The 15,587-nt window shown below is 37.7% G+C and overlaps 1 protein-coding gene across 3 annotated transcripts in view; it reads right to left on the reverse strand.

The window, feature by feature from the left end:
* Positions 1 to 15,037, reverse strand: part of Tbh (Tyramine beta hydroxylase) — a 34,884-nt gene extending 19,847 nt beyond the window's left edge. Inside the window, exons 1-2 of one of the 3 annotated variants that reach the window (XM_017086546.4) lie at positions 14,892 to 15,037; positions 10,754 to 11,062 (exon numbers count right to left, since the gene is read on the reverse strand). In XM_017086546.4, coding sequence (XP_016942035.2) covers positions 10,754 to 10,964 — 211 coding nt within the window. In that variant the 5' untranslated portion in view covers positions 10,965 to 11,062; positions 14,892 to 15,037. Of the gene's footprint in view, positions 1 to 10,753; positions 11,063 to 14,826 lie in introns of all 3 variants that reach the window. The other 2 variants (XM_017086545.4, XM_017086542.4) reach the window with 2 other exon arrangements.
* Between the last annotated feature and the right edge of the window lie 550 nt (positions 15,038 to 15,587).

Here is a 15,587-nt window from a genome sequence, read left to right on the forward strand (position 1 = left end):
GGCTATATGGGGAGCAGTTAGTTAATTAAACGCTTTTCAACGCCCCAGAGACAGCAACAACAACAGCGGTAGATACAACGCGTTAACAAGCAGCGTAACGGCAACAACAATAAAAGTTGTTTAGACATAAGTAAATTACTTGGAAGCGCCATTTTGACACTTGGCTGGCGGCGGCAATTCCACAGTCCGTCGCCTTCCCCCCCCCCCCCCCCCCCAACAAACCCCTTTTTCCGGGAAAATCCACTACCCCCACCCCCTTTTCACACTCTTTTGCCACGCCCCCTCGCCGCCTACGCTGCTCTGATGGATTTAAGTTCCCAGCGTAAACTGTAAACAAGAAAGGGGGCTCTCGACTTAAAGATACCAGGTAGTTTTGGTCAAAAATACTACTTTTTTTTGTCTTTTTTTACTAGTAGTTCGGTCAAATCAAGGAGTACAGCTTAAATACCGACTGTTGTGAGCAGCTTGCTTCAATTGCTATCGATCCTCATCAACTTAAGGAAAATTTATTTTTTGACAAATTTTTTCATTTTTTGTAAGGGGGTAGCTCGGTTTTTTTTGGGATTCAGATTTTGGTCAAAAATACCCATTTTTTAGTGGTTTTTCATTCGTAGTTTAGCCAAATCAAGGCGTAAAGCTAAGAGACCGACAGTTTTGAGCAGCTTGCTTCAATTGCTATCGATCCTCATCAATTTAAGAAAGATTTATTTTTTGACCAATATTTTCATATTTTGTAAGGGGGTACATCATTTTTTTAAAAAAATGTCAAAATATAAAAATTTTCAGGTTTGAATGCCAATGCATAATAAATTAAACTACGAGCTCAATGAGGTATGACATTTCTTATTTGGACCATTTTTTGGACCATGACGGTCAAAACACTTCAATTTTATCAATCATACGCAGTGGTGTACTTGGTCTAAGAATTGAAATATCTTTAAAATGTTATATTTTTTGAATTGCATTTTAAAGTGGATAGAAGTAATATACCCAGACATTTGCGCAGTACCTTTTATTCATGGAAAGATGAAGGAGCGGCTTCGCGAAGCGGCTAAGAAAAAGACATGGCCAGAACGATGGGAAGGGGGGGAAAGGCTGGGGAAAGGCCGGGGAAAGCCGGGGAAAGCAGAGAAAAAGCAGCAGCCAAGTGCCCACAAATACATTCAAATTTAATTGAAATACAAATTGGCAGCTTTTGTTGCCAATCGTCCGCATAAAGCTCGAGCAGAAGTGGAAGCCGAGGCGAAATAACAAAGCAAATAAACAAACAAAACGGGAAAACTGGGAAAAGGACTAAGGACCAAGGACCAAGGACGAGGGACAGCGAATTTCTGCTAGTGGAAAGCAATTTGAATTGAATCTAAATATTTATGCAGCAGTTGGATGAAAAGAAATGAAAAGTTGCTTATGAAACGAAGCCCCAAAAAGAGCCACTAACTAAAGAAGAAGAAAGTGCGCAAGAAAAATGCGAGCAAATAAAGGCTGCGCATTAACCGATCCGTGTTTCCGGGTAAATATTAAGGTCAATGGTATCAAAGTCCCCAGTTTCCATTTAAATTGAAATTCAATCAAGTGCACCTTTCAATCGGTAAAAGCAAATCCGATTTTCTCTACGAATAACTTGAGGAAATTCGAAATTCGTAGAAAACAAAAACAGCATTAAGAAAAATATGCACATGTATATTTAAAAAGGCGAATATTCTTTGACTAAATTAATTTTGCATTCCAATTGTAACCACCATGGCACAGAAAACGTTCAAAATGACTACGAAATCAATAAATTCTTATATTAATATTTAATAAACTGCTCTGCGAACTGTGTTATTAAGGATTATTTATTTACAACCCACTGCTGTCAAGTATTTGTTATTAATTAATGCAATGTGAGCTCCAGGAATGGCAAATAAACTGGAATAAAATAGCGAAAAGGGCAACAATTTAAATGGATTTTAAATGGCATTAAGCCCTATCACTCATACGCAGTGTTGGTTGGGGAATTAAATGTGCCACAAAATTCCTAAAGCTTGCACAAAGACTACAGATTACATTCGAGTAGATTTCCGTACGACCAAGTTGTTGTTCTTTTTTGAAATTGATGAAAACAATTTTCCAATTCAATGAAAAGCCAAGACAAAATGGCCGCAAAAAGGATAAAATCACTGAAAGCATTGTGCATCCTCGAAATATACCTTAAAATAACATTGAAGTACATACTCTTTCAATATCTTATCCCCGCCATTTTTGCCACCCAGCTTGGCTTCCTATCTCAGTGTTTGTATACAAATAAGATCAAGTGGGATTCGGCCCTGGAGCGTTGTATCCGGTGGATTGCATTCCGTGAAGGTCTCGCGGTCGGTTTACCACCCACAAAAGCCAAGTCCCCACCCAATCCGCTGGTCATCTTAAATCGCATTAAAGTTTCCCCGTCGAAGTCAGCCAATCGTGGTCTCTTAAGAATCACATCGACATCCTCACGTACGCACACATATGTGGGGATTAAGCTGCATCAAATGATTTGCCCAATTTAAATTGCTGCCATAAGTGTCTACGGTTCGGGTTAAGATAATAGCACTAAAGATATGAAATCATAATTATAACTATAATTATTTATTCAAATGTGGAGGGTATTCCAAAAATATATTATATGCCTTGAAGAACTGCAATGCTTCCTAAACATACATAGATGGTTTTCTTGAAATTATAAGACGTATTACAATGTTTTTAATTGTATTACCCCTACATAAATATGTAGTTTTATGTTGTAAAACTAATATTATATTTTTTAAAATATTTTATTTTAAGCCCTTTCTATTGGAAAAATAGGTTATACGCTTTGAAGAACTGTAACGATCCTTAATTATATTTTATTTGGAATTGTAACAGAAAGAAAGAACATAAATGCATAGTTTTTTCTGTAAATCTAATAATACCATATAATTTTGACCACAGCTGTAGATACGTATGCACACAGACATACTTAGCCTGGATTTTTTTTTAAGAGAGGAAAGGGGATTCTGGGGGCCAACAAAACATTTCGATTCCTTCACTAACTGGAGCAAATTCAAAGAAAATTTCCCTCAACGGGTTTGGCTTGCTTGAGCGCACTTCAAGTGGCAAACACACACTCGAGCACTCACCACACACACACACACACGTGTTGCCGGAAAAATCGAGGGAAATGGGAAGCGGAAAAGTGAGAACGGAAAATGCAACAGAAAAACTAGCGACGCTTAATAAAGCCACGCGAAGCGGAAATGAGCGTGTAATGTAAACGGAAATGCGTTGAATGACGCCATATTTGTTTGGGCTGCGAATGGGGGATTGGTTTCGCAATTGAAATGCTCCTCTGGCTTTGGGACACCAACATTCGCATTCGCATTCGCAATCGCAATCGCACTCGTCCAGTTATCCTAGTTATACCCCCGAGCGGCGACAAAGTGTTAAATTGTGTTCGCCAAAGAATGACAGAAGACAACGGAGATCTGGGGGAATTCCCGTTTTATGTCAGTGAGCGCTGCAGGCAATCCCAGCGGCACGGTGGGACCATTTCACCTTATTATAGCATATCGCATTTCATTTTTAATCAGCTGAGTGTCACCATTCACTAGGAACAACTGCCTCTTATCTTATTTTATTAAGGGCAACACCTAATACATTTTTTAGATACTTTTTTTTTATATAAAAACCCTTATACAAATATGTTATATATTATATAATATATAGTATAACTAGTTAAGAGATAAATATATAGACAGACAGAAATCTAACGTTCTCATCTGAGTTAAAAAATGCTCTTCAAAATAGAACGAAATTTTTAAAGTGAAAAATGTTTTTATTGTCCTTGAATCAAGTTGAAATGGCGGTACTTACATTGTATATCTTAACAACTAAACAATTGGTCCGCTCATTAGTGTATACTTATCAAAAAGTTGTTAAATAAACTCAATTTAACTTTTCTCTTATCACCACTTCGTTCTAATATTCAAAACATTGATACAAAAGTGTACTTACACTATTTTTAAGAACGAATGTTCTCAATTCAAGAACAATGTACTTGAATATTTCCCTCTGTGTATATGTTAGTACGAAAGATCCTAGGCTTTATATAAAATTAAAAACATAATTTGAACAGTTTTACTAACTTTGTTAGGAACCTGAAAAGTAGAAACCTTTTCGATTTAAGCTTAACATTACTATATTTAAGGACTTAAGATTGGTCAAAATCATTTTTTTTTTATTTTAAATTTAGAATTTTATTTCAAAAGCTTTAAAAGTCAGAAAAAGTGAATTTAACTAACGACTTGAAATCTTGGTTTTATTTTGCTTAAAATAAAAAACCCCAAAAAGTGCATTTTTCACCACTGTGCACACTGCACTCGGGGGACACAGTGGTGCAAGTGTGTGAGCAGGACATACATCATTGGTTATTTATTGGTTTCCACTAAATAAATCGAACTGGAATTGGCAAACGTCGCAGAATGGCCATCATTGGCCTCTCCTGACCCCCTGACCTGCGACATCCACGTACTATATATATATGGTACATATATATATATATATTTAGTACGCCTCACGTAAGCCCCGGACATATTAGAGTTGCCACCGAAAGGCGACACAAGGAGCCCAAAGTTTTCCCTTTGGCCGGCCAGCAAACTCGTCGCAAGTCACTCCAATAAATGTTGGCCAAAGTTTTTGGCCCGCTTTGGTTCGAGTTTATTATTTATTCAGTCAAGTTTTCACTCTGACACCGAATCCCAATACATGTCCCCCATATTGCGTCCATATGGGCCTATGTGTATTACATCTATATACTATATACCATATAAGGGAGTATCTCATTAGCTGTTTTGGGCTGCTCTTAGTTAGCGGATGATTTGCCCGATTGTCAACTGATTGCAGTCGCACCAAAGTTGGCCCAAAAGGTCCCGAAACCGGATGAGTGGGCCAAAAAAGGAAACCCAGATACAAAAGGCACCTGCTGTTAGTCGGCAAATTTGCTGTCATGGGGGGATTGGGTGGCACAAACGATGCCGGCGATAAGAAAGGTAATAACTTTTAAAATAGCTTTAGGCCACCTTGAAAGTGGCGGAAAAAGGTGTGGGGGGTGGGCCCCTTTGCTTTTGGCCAACTAATTTAACATTATATATATTCGAGGCCAGATTAGATAACTGTTTTGTAATTTTCACAATCTGCCGCCATGATAAATGAAACATTTTTAGCATAAATAATAAAGTCATAACCAGCCGGTTGACATCATCTGAAAATGTGTTTTATTGATCTTAAATCAATGGTAATTTAAATATATATCAACTGGATATGCGGTTCGCTGATCTTAAATCCACATCGTATTTTTTTTTTTTTGCTTATTTAAATAAATAAACACAGCAATGTTGGCTCCCTAATCCTTCTATGTACAAACGTTTGCCAACGGAATTTGCCAAAAAGTCGATGTATAATTCGCATGCAGTCGGGCCAATTAAATTTTCATAGCATACTTTATGGGGCATTCGTTTGGCTCTTGATTAAAATTAATGGCAAGTTTAGCTTTCACTGAATTTTCGCAGACGAAAACGAAAGAAATTGCGATAACACTCTTTGTTTTTGTATTTTAATTGTATACCCTGTGGATAAGGATATACGATTAATTTATTTATATTTATACATTGTACGAGCTATTAGATTGAAAAAATAAAATACAACTAGTTTATTGGAATACCTTCTATTTTCTTAATCTTTATTCGTTCATTTAAAAAATTTGAGTTTTGTATCTATTAGATAAACAAAATAGTTTTATGGGGTATTCGAAGATTTGGTTAAATAAAATTCCCTTTTTCTACCGGCTTTCTTCTATGAGAAATGACTGACAAATCTCAGGCGGAGAAAATCTCGCGCTCTCCTTCCAGTCTCTTAATTTTCCAGTCAAGTCCAGTCAGCTTAGTGTCAAGCAGTCTCCAAACAACAACAGCAATTCGCCAGTACATTAACAACAACAAAAACATAAGCGTGAGCACTTTGCACACAACAAAAGTCTCCAAACAATAACAACAACTAAATCAACACTAAAAACAGAGCAGAGCATAAAATAACAACAACAACAATTAAGACGAAAGTCAAGCGGCGAGAGGAAAAGAAAGAGAGTGAGTGAGAGGGGTGTGAGAAGAAAGCGGGGGAGAGAGTGAGCAAGAACTGCAGCTGAGAACATAAAGCAAAAACAATACAGCCAGAGAAATAAAATAAAAAAAACAACAACAAAGTTAAGCTCAAACAAAGGCGCCGCTTGCGAAAAAAGGGGGGTTTATAAACGGGGGCAAATGGCAAAAAGTGTACCCCTCCAGGGGGAGTAAGGGGCCAAAAGCCTCAGAGCGCACAGCTAAACGCTCGTAAAGCTTTCAATTAAAATTAATAAAAATGTACGCGAATTAAATAAACACCGACGGGGCTCAGAAGCAGTTGGTCAGGACAGGTGCCACAAAAGGCCAGAGGTGCGAATACAGGTAAAACAGCAGACGGAAAAAAAAGGGGTCAAGGGATGAGGGTCGAACGTTAAAGCATTTAATTGTCGACCCACATTAATCGATTGGATTTTAATTCGATTAATAATTTCGATTTTTTCGATTTATCTTATATATTTTTTATTTGTTTGCCATAGAATAGAATATATTATAGATAAATATGATTTTGTTTCAAGGAAATAAGGATTTTTTAATGTGATGTCAAGGGATGAGGGTCGAACGTTAAAGCATTTAATTGTCGACCCACATTAATCGATTGGATTTTAATTCGATTAATAATTTCGATTTTTTCGATTTGTCTTATATTTTTCATTTGCTTGCCATAAATAGAATATATTACAGACAAATATGATTTTGTTTCAAGGAAAAAGGATTTTTTAATGTGATTTATCACAGAAAAGGAATATTTTTTAACATTTTTTAAAATACCATTTTCACACTGCTTTTTTCCAACTATTTTTCATATTTTGCTAAAGATTGTACCCATTACAATTTGTTTACTATTTCATAGGATGTATAATTTTTTACCATTTTAACATTCTATGAAAATCTCCCCTTCAATTATATCTAACGCACTTTAAACTCGTATAAAAAGTTCAAAATATAAATACAAAAGTACCAATATTTGATTATGTGGACTATTAAATTTACATATTTGCGAATTGTAATTCAATTGGTCACATTCCTCTCACACAACGAGGCATTATCTTTGGCGCTACGTGCCGAATGCCGAATTGATTTTGCAATTAAGAATAGTTTTTTGTTGCATTAAATTGAAAATCTCTTGTGACAACAATTAAAGCTTTAATTGCCCGAGTTCAACTTTCTTTCATTATTTTTTTGTTTTGTTAAACGAAATTCAATCAAATCTGCGTTTGCATAAATGGGGTTACACAATCCAAAATGCAACATTGAAAGCTCAAAGGACTGGGTGAAAAAAAAAATAAAATAGAAAAAAAGGGGGGACCAAAGCAATATGTAACACGCATCCGGTTACGTGATACGTTTAACGTGACATTCGCATCCTCCGTGGATGGGATGTCTGTCGGTGACACATTAACCTGGAACGGAGGAGGAGGAGGAGGAGCGCCCACTGTCCGCAGGATTATATAAATTGAATTGTTTGGTACAACATGGCCCTGGCCATTAAGCAGGAAGCTAGGAGAGCGGAACCCCGAGAGTATGTGCGTGTGTCTGGCGTATAGAAAATGGCCGAGAGTTCTAGGGGATTTGGGGGATCCGGGGAACCGGGGAACTGGGGGAACTCCGGACTCCTGGCGCCCCGCTGATCCAAAGCCCTCGTAAGCCGGGCAATCGGCAGACAGACATACAAAAAAAAAAAAGAAATATAAAAAAGGAAAAAGAAAATAGAAAATAGAGATACAAAAAGAGAAGCAAAGTGATTTCACTCGAGCTTCTTTCGCCTTCGGTTTTGTCAGTTCCTTATGGATTTATGAGGCCCGCCCGTCGAAGGTAAATAAGTGGAGAAGCCCTCTCGCACTAATCAGACACTTATGTCGGATTTGGTATGTCCTACGTCCCATGTCTGAGGTCCTTTGCCCAAACGGAGCGCCCACACGTCGGATGCGTAATTCGAGCAGCGATGGAAAACGGAGCAGAAGGACGACATAAAAATAACAAATTATTTTGCTTATTCCAATGTTTACGGTTCGCATTCAAATTTTGTTTTATGGACATTCAATGGCCAATACGAAGGAACATATAAAGTTTCATATCCATACAGACAAGCACTTACACTGGGTGAAAATATTGTGAAATCCCTAAAAGTATGCAGTGAATAAGGGATAGTTGTCATTTCTGAAAGAAATCATTGCACTTTTGAGCTTAAAATATAATGTTGCATACTCTTAGATACAAAATTACATTTAAGAGTGGTTTTAAGACCCTAGTGGTTTCTACAGCATATCCGATTAATTTTAGGATAGTTTATTTTAATTATGAAAAATGTAGATCGTATTTACTTGAATTATTATCATACATACATGGTAATATTAAATGCTTAAATTTGTTTCTGCTTACAATGTTCATACATTTTTTTTTCAGTGATATATGTGTAACATTGGCTAGGATGGCCATTAAGAATGTTTGTCCCATTTATGATTCATGAATGCTCTTTGTTGCTGCCATCGGACCAATGAACTGTCATCAAATAGCTGGCGTAACTTGAGCATCAATTTGGACTTGTTGCCTCCGATGCTTGGTCATTTCAAGAGTTTACTTAGCATCGCTTCAGGAGTATCGAGTAAATGGATTTACTTTAAGGCATAGAAATGTTTTTGCTACAAGGAAAGCCAAATTGAAGGTATCTATACCGTTGATTGGCTTTGAATTAATCAACAATACATCAATTACCATAAATTGTCTTCGAATTTTAGTAATATAACTTTAAATGTGAGCATTTGATTACCTAAAGAAATGTCAGCCAGTATTCCACATAAAAAGGGTTAGAAAAAGTATCGATATGTAAAAGTTATCGAAAGTTAGCAGTTGATAACTCTTTGTTTTTTATTTTTTTGCTTTTTAAACTTAACACTTTGTAGCATACTAAGCTGATATACTGCACTTAACTTAAGTAGACTTAATGATTGCCAGACCAATCGTAAGACCCGAATGTGCTTTAAAGTTTTACACAGAACACTAATCGATATTTAATCGCTTCGATAGCCGGCAATCGATCACTTGGCTTTTATTTCCAAAGTTTTTATAGTTTCCACGTGAGGTGGATGCATTTCAGCCCATTCCACTGACCATTGTAGCTGTGGATCTGCAAAATCAGTCGCCCGATGACGTTGGCGCACCTGCATGGACCATATTTCTTACCCCGGAACACCTTTAACCCTTGTAGTATCCAACGTTGAGGTCGTGGGCAGCGAAGCATCGAGACAGCCCAGTCAGCCAGTAAGGCAGTCCGCCAGTCAGCCAGTCAGTTAGTCAGTCAGTCAGGCTGTCAGCGCACAAATGGCGCCACAAATGTTTTGCCCCTTTTTCCCAATGGTAGGATACATTTGTAACTTCTATTGATTTTTAATGCACGCTTTCTGTTCTGCCAGCCAAGGCGTCGTCTCCGTCGTCGTCGTCGTCGTCGGAACAAGCCACCAAGCCATGAACTTTACGAGGAAGCCACCTACTCAGGCCCAGACTCCGTCCTGCGTCCTTCGTTGTGGGTCCTTCGTCCTGCTCTACGTCTCAATTGTTCCCCCTCTGGTTTTCCCAACGATTGTGCGGGTGGGTGTGAATTTTAATGCTTGTAGCTGAGAAACAAACAAACATGTCACAGTCGAGAGAACTGGCCGCAAATCCGCCATCTTCTTGGCGATGCCATTGCCATCGCTCCACTTGATAACTTAATGCCCCACGCATGCCTCCACATCCTCATCCACATCCTATATCCTACATCCACCCATCCACTGGCACTTTCCCTCTCTCTGTGTGGTACATACGGACTGACACTCATCCAGACTGACACTCATACGGACATACGGACAGCCATCCATCCGGACGGACAACTCTATAAACAAGTAGGCAAACAAGCAACTGAACTTGCCCTGCCGGAATGCCGTCTATGCATTTGCGTATTGGAGATGGGCGCGTGAGGGTTCTGATTGATGTCCATCGAGAAGTAATCGCCGAAATTTGTTGATCGATAAGTGATCGATAATATGAATTTGAAGTAGGTCCATACCCAAGGGTATCTAAATTGCTTTTCAAATACTATTCAAAATGATGGCAATCGAATATCAGGAATCTACTAATCGATAAGTAAGCTATAACCTGAATTGGATGATAGATAAGTAATCGATAATCAAATTTTTGAAGTATGCCAATAGCCAAAGCTATACAATTTGAATTTTGTTAGTATTCTTATTATGTATATTCTCTTTTTCACAAAGATTTCGAATGAATGACAATCGAAGGTGACTACACGCCATTTTCTAATCGATAAGTAAGCGATATCATGATGTAAGCTAAGTAATTTTTGAAAACCAAACTAATAAGAATTGAATACTTTATGTTTATAACACCTACATGTATAATGAAAATGCGGATAACTTGTGGCATTTTAGTGTTTGGCAAAATGGGTTTAGGATAATTCTTTAAAATATCGATAGGTTTTGATGATCTATTAGCTACCGTTATAATTTTTTTGAATTGATCACGTTTGATACTTATTAAGGGATATGATTACGTACTATTGGGTATATGTTTTAGACTCTACTTACGGTTGGAGAAGGCGCTAAGTGGGCGCGTGAGGAGCGTGGCCATCAGGAGGAGCAGCATCACTGGCAACAACGCCGGCGAACGTCCTTGGAGCACTTGTTTTTGTTTTTGCTGTTGCTCCCGATGATGATAAGCCAGTTTTGGTTGCTGACGGAGGGGTCGGGGTGGTAAATTACCATTATGACTGCTCAACTGCAGCTGCATTTTCAGCATTTTAAGCAGATTGCTCGGCCTGCTGATCGCTTCTTGATTATTCTTCCTTGGATATCGTTTATGGCTAATCGCTGCGAGTTTTCCTGCTGTTGGTGTTGCTGCAAATGTTGATGTTGCAAAATCATTGATACTGGGGGAACCCATTTATTTCGACTTATAAACACACTCCAAACGAAATCGAAAATAAAACAAACAGGCGCTTGAAACATGAAAAATATTTGGACTGTAGAATACCCTTTACTAGGAAATGATTTATGAGATACTTATAGGAACTGTAGGGTTACATTTTTAAAAACAAGACTTACTAATAATCAGTAACTTTAATTTTTTTAAATATTTTATTTAACTGATAACTGAATTCCGCTTAGGTTTTTCCAATACATGATGACTAAATGGCTCTTTTCAAACGATTTTTCATCATACCCTCATTCGTTTTCGAACAGCGGGTATAATAAAACAAATCCGTGTACAATTTAAATCAGACAATTGACAGATTTGAGCATTGACAACAACAAAAATTGTAAGCACATAATAAATGTTTACACGTTCATTGTATTGTATTTACATGACAAATTTATCTGGCACCATCGTTTTGGATGGGGTATTATTATATTGTGGACAAGTCGTTGAGTGGGCGAAGTTTCGTGGATACAATGCGGTTTTTTAGAAGAGAGTGGGTGGTAAAGTTAATGTACTGATGGGATGGCCGATGGGCGAATATCATGGGAGCCGCCTGCATTAAAAATCTTCGAATTTTTGGTGGCAGGAGCAGCATACTTTACAGCACCGCCTCGTTTTACGACTTGCCACACGCCGCGTACATCCTTCAACTTATTCCGAAAAAGTTTCCAACGTGCCAGCTTCACAGCGGCGACGTGTAACTCACTTTCACCCACTTTCTCGCTTCTCGCTGCCTTGGAAATCTGGGTACATAACGCCGGATTTGTCAGGCATAAATGGCATTAATCAGTTTGCGGTTTACTTTCGCAAGTCATCCAACTTCCTGGACGGAAAGTAAAAGTGCCAAAGTGTAACTTTATCGTTTAGCGAAGTTGCATATCGCAATCTGAAGAAATTTATTTTAGTTATTAATACGATTTAAAATAGAACTGCCTTTAAGTGAGGTATCTTATGTTCAGGTAATTTAGGAAACTTGATATGCATTTGCCTGGATAACTCAGAAAATCGTTTCAATTTCAGCAGTCTGGCATTTATTTAAGATTTAATGCCACAAAAGAATTTCTAACGCCTTGTGTGCTCCACCTTCCTAGAAATTTTCCAATTAAACTGTCGATAGAACCAGACTTGGGGAAAAATACAACGTGTTCTGCTTAAGGGAGTTTCCAAAGAAATAAGAGGATTTTAGCAACTGAATTGCAGTGCAAAACATGTTATGCTTTCATAGTGAAAGAGAAAATAAAATAAATTACATGTCACAAGGTAATGCTTATATGAAACGGACATAAATTTAATGATTTATGTGGAAGACGTATTAAGTATTTTCTCTGAAATTAAATTGTTTCCTGAATATTTGCCCAAAGACAACAAAACTGGCAAAGTGACAATAATTGTCAGACAATTTAATTTGCTTTGTTTTTAAGTTAAAAAAAAAAATACATTTCATATGCAGAAATTTATGATGCCCACAGTCAATTTTCTCTTTTCAATTTATTGTCAACTCATGTAGGAATTCAAAATACATTTTTGTGTGGCTTTGTTAACATTGATTTGAAATATTTGTGGCCCTTTTCGTTATTTGACCAATAAATATAACTAAGTACCTTTAGTATCCCTTTTATATGGTTAAATGTATATTGTGGTAAGGGGTTGCCGCCGAATTAGCTTCTGTGAATGAACTGTGAAACTTTGGCCAATGAATACCCATGAAAAGGAGATACCCAAATCTAAAACCCAGGCCAAAAACCGTGCCAAGTTTAATCGCCTTGCGGGGGATCTGCGTATTTGCTGTCAACTCGGGCATGAGTTAAGCAATCCTCAAGGCATTAAGTCTGCCCTGCGGTTGGTTAGACCAAATTGAAAACGAATTAAAATGAAATTTCAAACGCTTTGTGCCAAAACTTTTAGCCAGCTTCTCTGCATCGCGCCACACGCCGAAATACTTTGGCAAAGTACTTAAATTCCTACTTTCCTAAAAAAAAATAAAAAATGGAATGGGTGAAAAGTTCTGTACGAGTATTTTCTCAGGTTTTTTCACTGCGTTCTATCACTAGAGAATGCAATTTCCATTTTGATTGGTTTATCAAATGGAAGAGCTCAACTATGCCAAGGGATTTAAAAAAGTTTGAGCTCGGAGCGATCATACTTTTGATCAGATTATTTTCTACTGGTTTTATCTCTAGCACACAATAGTCAATCTATAATTATGAAATAAGTGTGTTAGTTTTTTATTTAAGGTAAACACCTTTTTAAAGTCTTGAAACCTTTTATAATAAAAACGCATCTAGCATAAAACCGGAATTAAAAAGTTTACTACGCGCCGGATTTGGTCGAAAAATATTTTAAAGAATTGTGTCATCGTATAAAGAGTTCCAGACGTGCTTTTAATTTTCATTTGCCCCGCCGGAGTTTCAGACGTTTTACGAGTTTCCCCACTTTGCATTGTTAAGTGCAGGAGTGTCAAATTGACAGCAGAAAGTGCTAAAAACATAAATGTTTAACGCAGGTGTTTTCCCCCGTCCGGTGGTTTAAAATATGCTTGTGAAAAAGAATGGAAAACATTTTTTTTTCGGTTGGCTAACGGCGGTGCTAACGTGGCTGATAATGGTGAATTTTATATTGATATCACGAACTGCACTAAATCATCAATTAAATGATTTTATGATGCCATTTTGGGCATTTCCCCTCAGGCAATTTCGGCTGTGGTTTCTGTTCTATATCTCTTGCCCCGCCCCCCCATTTGTTTCCGGTCGGATCTGGTTTTTGTGGTTTTTTTCTACAGTTGAAAATCGTTAGTGCGAACATTTCTAAGATTAATATGGGTACGTGCCTTAAAGATCTGTTAAAATTCATAATGTTAAAATTAGGCTTTAGTTTTCAACGTCAATTTTTAAGTGAATTAGTTGAGTTTAAGCTTAAATAACAAAGTGATACTGAAATTTTCACCCATATATTTCTTATTCAAAGGATGTAGTCCAAATGGTAAACTTTTTTAGTAACACAAAACAAAATTGCAATAATTTAGTGATACGAATGAATGCAGCTTATACATTCTTTCCAAAATAACAATCACTTATTCTTTATTAAACCTCTTTTTTAATTTGAATGTTGTTTCAAATCATATAGCATTTTATATTTTGTACTTATAATAATTTATATTTATAATGAAAAAACCAAAAAAAACGAACGATGACTCATTCCTAAAGAATTCGCGATTCTCTTTTGCTTTTAGTAATATAAACTGAAAGATTTCTGAAATATTTTCCATGACTTAAACCATTATGCTATTATTTATGCTAAATTTTTTTCTGGATTTAAAAATGAAAGTTCTACTTAGGCTAGTTGGCCTGTACTCCATTTTTTTGGCCAACACCTGCGGCCATTTTGCCGCGGCCAAGATGCTAACGGTAATGGAGAGACTAACGGCAAACGGCAACGGCAATGGGGCCAACAACACCAACATCAACTCGACGGAGCGACGGAAATGCAACACTTTTCCTTTTGCGCTTCCGCTTTGCAAATTCCCGTTTGTTTTACTAGCTTTTGTTCCTGTTATTTCTTGGCCACTGTTTGAACAACGACAAAAAAAAAATCACAAAAAAAAAACGCAGAAAATAATGTGGAGCGCACGGGAGCGCAACAACAACAACAAAATGTGGGAAAAAGGGGGAACACAAGGAATTACCAACATCAACACAAACACAAACAAAGCGCCCGCCGGATTTATAATGGCAAAGTAAACAAGCTTACGAGTCGCGCGCGACTTTTGTCCCGTTAGTTGGCTTTTTGTTTTTGCGCGCGCTTTTTTGGCGCGCTTCTACGCTTTCGCAAGTGGAGAATCGCGGTGGAGAGAGCGAGAGAGAGAGAAGTGGAGAGCGCGTCCTACGCCAGCCGAACGCAGAATGCAGCCGACAGCGCAGACATCAGCGGCTTTTATACGCGCCCCTCGAGCCGAGCACTCGTCGTCCTTCGGCTCGAACTTCGGCTCCGGCGAGAGGGAGAGGGAGAGGGAGACAGGGCGGCCAGTGGGTGGTGGGGGGGTCGGCTTCGGCTCGTTTAGCATATGTCTGCTGCCATCGACATGGGCATCACTGGCACACGTGTGCGTGTGTAAGCACAATGGAGTTCAGGATAATAGCGCTGTCTGTACAAATTCTCTCACCTTAACTGATCAAAATCGATGTGTGTTAATGTTCGTATCTTTTCATAATTGAACAATATCAAAAAGATAGCTATAAATAGGTATTTTATCTAAGCAATAAATCATAGTTTTTATAATCAAGCGGTTTGGATAGTGTTAACTAGTCCTACATGATAAACCAAATCATTGCACTACTGTAGTAAAAAGATAGTCAGAACTTGTCTTGTGTACATTGTACAAAAGACTCAATTAATTTTAGGTGTGAGTGATGCTATAAATGTCGATAATAAAATATCAAGATTTGG

Source organism: Drosophila suzukii, chromosome X (genome assembly GCF_043229965.1).
Source record: "Drosophila suzukii chromosome X, CBGP_Dsuzu_IsoJpt1.0, whole genome shotgun sequence".
Lineage (NCBI taxonomy): Eukaryota > Metazoa > Arthropoda > Insecta > Diptera > Drosophilidae > Drosophila > Drosophila suzukii.